This window comes from Xenopus laevis, chromosome 2L (genome assembly GCF_017654675.1).
Source record: "Xenopus laevis strain J_2021 chromosome 2L, Xenopus_laevis_v10.1, whole genome shotgun sequence".
In the NCBI taxonomy this organism is placed as follows: Eukaryota; Metazoa; Chordata; class Amphibia; order Anura; family Pipidae; genus Xenopus; species Xenopus laevis.
In genome coordinates, this window is record NC_054373.1 from 60,029,589 (window position 1) to 60,037,063 (window position 7,475).

The following is a 7,475-nucleotide window of genomic DNA, read 5'->3' on the forward strand; positions in this document are numbered from 1 at the left end:
AGAAAATGTATTTAATTCTGCCAGGAACACTGTAGTGGTGCTGCTGGGCAGTATGCTTGTATGAGACTTGCCCTTAAAGGGAGTCTGTCATGGGAAAAAATGAAATCCATTTCTCAAAAGAGCAAACAGATTTTTTTATATTCAATTTTGATAAACAGATTTTTTTATATTCAATTTTGAAATCTGACATGGGGCTAGACATTTTGTCAATTTCCCAGCTGCCCCCAGTCATGTGACTTGTGCTCTGATAAACTTCAATCACTCTTTACTGCTGTACTGCAAGCTAGAGTGATATCACCCCCCTCCCTTTTTGCCCCAGCAGCCAAACAAAAGAACAATGGGAAGGTAACCAGATAACAGCTCCCTAACACAAGATAATAGCTCCCTGGTAGATCTAAGAACAGCACTCAATAGTAAAAACCCATTTCCCACTGAGACACATTCAGTTACATTGAGAAGGAAAAACAACAGCCTGCCAGAAAGCATTTCTCTCCTAAAGTGCAGGCACAAGTCACATGACTGGGGGCAGCTGGGAAATTGACAAAATGTCTAGCCCCATGTCAGATTTCAAAATTGAATATAAAAAAATCTGTTTGCTCTTTTGAGAAATGGGTTTCAGTGCAGAATTCTGTTGGAGCAGCACTATTAACTGATTCATTTTGAAAAAATTTTTTTTTCCCATGACAGTATCCCTTTAAAAGAGCACTGCACATCACTTACATTATGTGACTAGCATGCAGGCTTTAACAGTACAATTGTTTCTAATGTAAAGATGAATCCAAGTGGAAGAATATGGGAAATATATTTAATATTGAATGTGTGTGTTTTTCACTTTCTCTAGTTTGTCTCTTTATTTTCAGATCTTCCTCGAGGCTTTCATGCACCTCTTCTTACTATTCATTTTAGCAGTCTTCTCTGCATCCCCCGTCCTTCAGTGAGTTTACTTTGCTTTGATGCAAGTGCATGTAAGCAAAGTATATTGGCCCTGATCTACTAATTTAGGTGTTAAATTGCACCAGTGCAGTTATACATAGATACATTTTCTAACTTGTACTAGCCTGACCAAAACTTAGCGTTGATTGGATGCTACAGGTAACTGCAATTTAGCACCTATCTTTGAATATCAGGCCCATTGTGTTCTCTTGCTGGCTTGCTACGTAGTATTTTTCAATTTGCTAAAACTTCTTAAGTGCCTGGTGCTTTGCATTTTTTATTTACAATGTATGTTTGTAAAGTACAGCCACATGTATGCTGATAATATTGCCCAGTTTAGTTTCCACCAAAAATTATCCAAAATTCCTCTCCGAATCTGTACAGTAATTCTCTAACATACTGGAAAATCACTTTAGCTGATGATCTAAGTGGTGTTTATGGTTACTGAATGCATGGGCAAAGCACCCATGTATTGACCCATCGGATAGTTCAAATTAGAGCTTCATGTGTACCAATGAATAGTACAGTGCAAAGACCTACATGATCCAGCCATTCCTGAGAAGAAAATCTATATTGAATTTCCATCTTTCAGTAAATCTAGTCATTTTGAGGTAACAAGGTGGGCTAAAATGTCAGTATCGGTTTTTCTTGCACTGTAGTAGTACTGTATAATGGCTGCATACATTCGTTTTGGAAACATTTGGGTTCCAGTTCAATATACCAATACACAAATCTTTTAATCTCATTCACAGTTTGTATTTATCTGAACAAAAATGGAGATTCAGGCCCTCACCTAGATCGTAAGAAGGTCCAACATCTACCAGATCATTTTGGACCTGCACGAGCTTCTGTGGTCTTACAACAAGCAGTGCAAGCTTGCATAGACTGTGCGTACCATCAAAAGACTGTGTTCAGCTTCCTAAAGCAGGGCCATGGTGGAGAAATTATATCTGGTAAGAAACACAACCCTGCTTGCTTAAACTCCAGCTTGCTAACTGGACAGATCTTTTTAAGCTCCATTTTGCAATTCCTAACGCTTCTTCTTCTCTCATTTCATATAATTCAGTTTCCTGTATTATTTTTTACCTATAAATCCAATGTCTACATCTTTCATGTGCATTCAATACTGCAGTGTACAAACCGTTTACACCCTACTCCCACATGACTAAATATGTATGTGAACTGGGCACTGGTTTAGTGACCAGGGCACTAACCACCTCTTTAAAGGAGAACTGAAGCTGGACAGGCAGGGTAGAAATGCAACAGACTCATTGAATGCTTGCCCTATCAGTACACCCGATGACAACAAACCCTATATTGCAAGGGCTGCTACCATCCATAGAACCATAAGAACGCTAGGTAAATCTTGTAATACAATCCTGTCGGAATGCAGTAGGTTGCGCCCAAATTAATCTTTATCAGCCATGAGCGTGTGTAGGAACTTACTGGCCAAAATAAAGCAAGAGTTTATCATCCTAATGATTCTTCAGGCCAGTGCAATTTGGTCAACCATTAATGCAAAGTCTGATACAAGAAATAACCCTTGCTTAGCCATCTTTACCTTGTAAATTTTTAAAACAAGAAATTTGAATAAGTAATGCGGAAGTATTTGTCATTTTAGCTGTGTTTGAGAGGGAGCAACACACACTCAATCTGCCAGCAGTGAACAGTATTGGTTATGTCCTCCGTTTTCTTGAGAAGCTTTGCCGGAACCTGCGCAGTGAGAATCTGTTTGGAAACCAACCTTTTACCCAGAATTCATCGCTGCAAACAGGGTCATGTGACAATGACCGATATCTGGCAGGTAAGAGCAAGGCCTGTGTCACCATTTCCAAATTGCCCGGTATTCGCTGCAGGCATAACACAACAAGCCTGTCTTTCTGAATTTTCTCTAAAGAAAGGAGTAACTGTGACGGCAGTCTCCATGGTCCAGGAAGAGGTTCTAAGAGATATCCCAGTGAAACTCCCCCGTATAACGCTCCTTTGTGTCCCAAGTTACCAAAGAATGATTGTCATGCATCCGAGGGTAAGTCCAGTCCTGCATTTTGGGTCAGCCTCCCAGTTACTTGTATTTTCATTCTTATGCGGCACTCTAATTACAGGAGAGACATTCATGCTGGATGCTGGACTCCCAGGATCTCTGGAGCAGCATCTGGGTACAGTGGACTCACCCACTAGTCCCAACACTAGCCGGGTATCTAGGGAGTATCGTTCTCCCTCTTATCGAAGTGTCCACAAACCTAGCAATATTTCCCAGGGAACTGTGCGCCGGCTGAGCTCAGGTGGTAAGTAACATAAATGTTTAGTTTATTTGAGCCTAGTGAAACAACATCTAGACATGGTGAATTGCAAAAATACTGCTGCACACTAAGTTGGTCAGTAGACTATAAAATAGTTTTTCTTTTGTTCCTGCCTATCAAATTATTACACTCCAACCCCACCCGAACATACTGCCCTCCCAGTCAGAGCCTGATTTTATATTAGTAGAGAAAATAACCTTTACCTCACTTGTTTTCAGTTATGTGATACTCCCTTATTGACCTACCACTGGTACCCTGCCATATGCATAGTAAAACATATTCTCTTTTTGTTTTTCTCCAGAGTCAGAGAGGTACCCAAGTGGCCGGCCGGCACCACGTGACCCATCCTTGTGGAACACTGAGGATGTCATGCAGTTTGTCAGAGATGCTGACCCACAGCTGGGATTCCATGCTGAACTTTTCCGTAAACATGTATGTTTTTACCCTTTATTTCTTTATAAATGCAATGCAGTGAAACAGTTGGACAATTAACAATTCAACATTTTTTAAATTCCTCTAGATACAACTTTAATGATGCTACTTTTTTATTCTCTTTCTATGGTGTATCCCAGTGGCAAACTTTGAGACTTCAGATGTTGCAGAACAATCTCCCCCTTAATTTTTCCTGACTGGGAGGATGGTGGTTAATGCTGTTCTCAAACAGAAGCAATTTGTTTGTCATAATTAGGGTGGTGGCACACGAGGAGATTAGTCGCTAAGTGACAAATCTTCTCTACTGTGGGTCACTAATCTCCATAAAAATGCCTTCTCGCTGGCAAGAATGCGAATTGCTGGCAGGATGGCAAACACTTGGTGACTAATATCCTGAAGGGTGAAGACACACAGAGCTACTATTAGCAGCTACTTGTCACGTCTACAAAATAGACAATAGTGATCTTTGGCTTTTGGCTACTTTTTGGGGTTACAAAATACCCTGCCATAGACAATACTGTGATTTACTCTGCTAAAACACATGTAGTGTCTTAACAAAGCCAATTATAACTATTTTCTATTTTGTAGCAGTGACGAGTAGCTGCTACTAGTAGTTCTTCTTTTTTTCTGATTCACTGCAATGCTCTGTGCTGCTGTCACTTACTGAGCTTAGGGACGACTCAAAATATATAGGGATGGGCGAATTTTTTCGCCTCGTTTCGCCGAAAAAATGACGCCCATAGACTTATATGGAGGCGTGCGTCAAAAAAAAAGACGCGCGACAAAATAATTTCGCCGCGCGACAAATTTTTTCCGACGCCCATAGACTTTAATGGGTGTCTGCGACATTTCGCCGGCGGCGAATTTCTGGCGAAGCGAAACGGGTCAAATTCGCCCATCCCTGAAAATATACAGTCTATACATACACGTCCATCAAGTTCAACCTTAAGTCTGTATATAATCTGATTAACTGCTAGTTGATCCAGAGGAAGGCAAAAAAAAAAACATTTGAAACCTTTACAATTTGCTTCCTTCCTGACTCAAGAATTCAGTTTATACGTTATAACAGTACACACTAGGTGCAGTAAATGAATGCATATCAATTTATGGGACTTGGTTCAGTCAGTTTAGATGTTACATGTAGAATATAAATGTCACAATATACGGCTGATTAGTAATTAAATACATATAATTACTACATGGCCAGAAACCAGTGCAATTGGCATCAGAATGTAATAATCAGCCTTGTAGCATCAGCTTATATTACAGGCCAACCTCATTTTCTGCTTGATAATTTGCGTCGAACCCTGCTCAGAGCCCACTGAGTATGTGAGTGTCTCAGACACTTTCCAAGATGGTGATCCCCTGTGAGAAGTTTGCTGCTATTGAGAAGCTGAAACTTTAGGCTGGTACAATAAGTTCAGTATATAAAATATGGCATTTTTAGCCATATTCATTTTAGGGTTTAGTTCTCCTTTAAAAAAGAGGTCTTCAAAAATCTTGACTGGAAGTGTACGTGTCTGGCATTTTGATTAATGTGCATTTTTTTTCATGGTTACAGGAAATTGATGGCAAGGCCTTGCTCCTCTTAAGAAGTGATGTTATGATGAAATACATGGGTCTGAAGCTTGGTCCTGCACTGAAGCTCTCTCACCACATAGACAAACTCAAGCAAGTGAAGTTCTGACCACTACTTCTGGCTCGTATTTGCACCCTTTGTATACTGATGCCTAGGACTCTGCTGCCTTGGCAAGCTTCTGGAGAATATCCCTCCAAGGAACATGATGCAACATGCCGGAAATCCCTATTTTGGGGGATTTTATTTGGCGGATAAACACAGTTTCTAATGGAGGAGTGTTTTCTCTAAACCTATGAACTTGTCATTAATATTTCACACTAGTGGGAAAGGGTGGGGAAAACAACGCATTACATTTTGGAAGGGTTGTAGGATTATCCTACACCTTGTTGTGTGCTGAATACAACCAATACTTTTTGTTATATTATATAGTACTGACAGTGCACACAGTGCTGTACATAGTAGAATAAATTAGGCACAATGAAATATTACCCAAAAGAGTTTGTAATTGAATGGTTTATTAGTGATATAATGGGGCCAGTTTTATGAACAGGTCCCACTATCCAGAAGCCAATGGTCAATAAAATGTTTTCTGCAGGATAACATTATCTGAGAGTCTAAAGCGTTCAGTACAGATATGCTACAAAGACCCATACAGCTTTACTTGCCAGACAGAAACATAAGCTAGACCCGTTGCCACCAGCCAGCTGGACGGATATGTGTGTCTGTCACACCTTGTCCCTGAACTGATAACAACACCTTTACTAGTAGAAACCCAGGCTGGGAAGTGTTTGCCAACATGCCGGAGACACCTAGGGGATCAGGAATGAGGGTAATAAATATTGGCATTTAGAAATCAACAATAACCCTTGTCTCTTTGCTATAATGGGTATAGGTCAGTAGTGGGGTATGGGTGGGGATCATTTAACTGACACTTATCTTGCACCTATCTTTGGTCAGTGGGATCACAAACCTTAATATTATTTGAATGTTGTCCAATCCCTACGTGTGACTTGCATTCGGAGATTGCCACTTATAGAGGATGTAGTTGTGTTTTACTAAGGTTTTTTTTTTTTTGCTTCTCCTATATTTTTGTGTGGCAAAATAATGTTCAAAATGTTTTAAAAGGGTAAAGAATCCATTGTCCAGAAACCGGTTATTCAGAAATTTCCCATAGACTCCATTTTAATCATAGTTTTTTTCAAAATGATTTCCCTTTTCTCTGTAATAGTACCTTGTACTTAATCCGAACGAAGATATAATGAATCATTGTTAGAGGCAAAACAATCCTTCTGAGTTTAATTACTGTTAGTATTTTAGTTGATTTAAGGTATGGAGTTCCAAATTACAGAAATACCCCTTATACCCCTGTGCTTGTAATCCCGTGCTGCGGCGCATGCATGGGAGCGTTCGTGAGGGCTGAAAATCTGCAGGTCACCCATCAGGCACCTTTATTATCTAATCATTGACTAGTTGGCCAAATGATCAGACCAGCCCATTAAGGCCCAGAATGCAGGTGGCCAAACTGAGCAAAGATTCACACGCTTTGGCAAGCTTAGCAAATGAGCAGATCTTATATTTGGGTTCCTATGGTACCTCCCCTACTGCTTCATAACCCTGAAAGAGCTGATTGTGCTGTGCATGCAACGGTTCAAATGTAAATAATATCACCAGGGGAAGCATAGAATGCATGTTGGCCCCCTTGAAAGGTAAGTGTGGTGTCAATGAGAAGCAGTATAGAAACCAATGGCTTTGTGCTAATTTAAGAAGCTTATATTAATTGCATCTTGTCTGTATTTTATAAAGTCTGGAATCTGCCATAGAAAACATGTGTTAGTGCCCCCAGAGTGGTGAGGCTGGTGATCAAGCAAATGTACTGCATAAGGTCATGTCATTTAATTAGTCTCCCAATATTTTCAATGTGGCAGAAAAATAAAACAAATTCTGTTACCATATTTGGGTATTTGGGGTACATTCCCCAAATATATTTCTTATTTGATAGCAAGTAAAGTGCAACATTTTTTTATGTAAAATCTATATACAGGTACAAACACTTTACATATATACACATATACATACAATTAATATTCAGCAAATGGGGAAACGTGCCCACATAAATTGCTCTATAAATAAAGGAAATAAATAAAAGGTAAGTCCAACTTTTTTAGCATATACCCTTTGTGCCTGAAAAAAAAACTTTTCTTTTTACATGGACCCTAATAGTATCCAGAACT

At 39.6% G+C, this 7,475-nt stretch overlaps 1 protein-coding gene across 7 annotated transcripts in view; it reads left to right on the forward strand.

Moving 5' to 3' along the window:
- Positions 1-7,196, forward strand: part of scmh1.L (Scm polycomb group protein homolog 1 L homeolog) — a 147,568-nt gene extending 140,372 nt beyond the window's left edge. For 6 of the 7 annotated variants that reach the window (XM_018245169.2, XM_018245170.2, XM_018245172.2 and 3 more), the window contains 6 exons: positions 1,686-1,886; positions 2,555-2,737; positions 2,831-2,959; positions 3,036-3,218; positions 3,535-3,665; positions 5,227-7,196. In XM_018245169.2, the coding sequence (XP_018100658.1) occupies positions 1,686-1,886; positions 2,555-2,737; positions 2,831-2,959; positions 3,036-3,218; positions 3,535-3,665; positions 5,227-5,352 (953 nt within the window). In that variant the 3' untranslated portion in view covers positions 5,353-7,196. The remainder of the gene's footprint in view (positions 1-1,685; positions 1,887-2,554; positions 2,738-2,830; positions 2,960-3,035; positions 3,219-3,534; positions 3,666-5,226) is intronic. The other variant, XR_005965352.1, reaches the window with a different exon arrangement.
- The last annotated feature ends 279 nt before the right edge of the window (positions 7,197-7,475 follow it).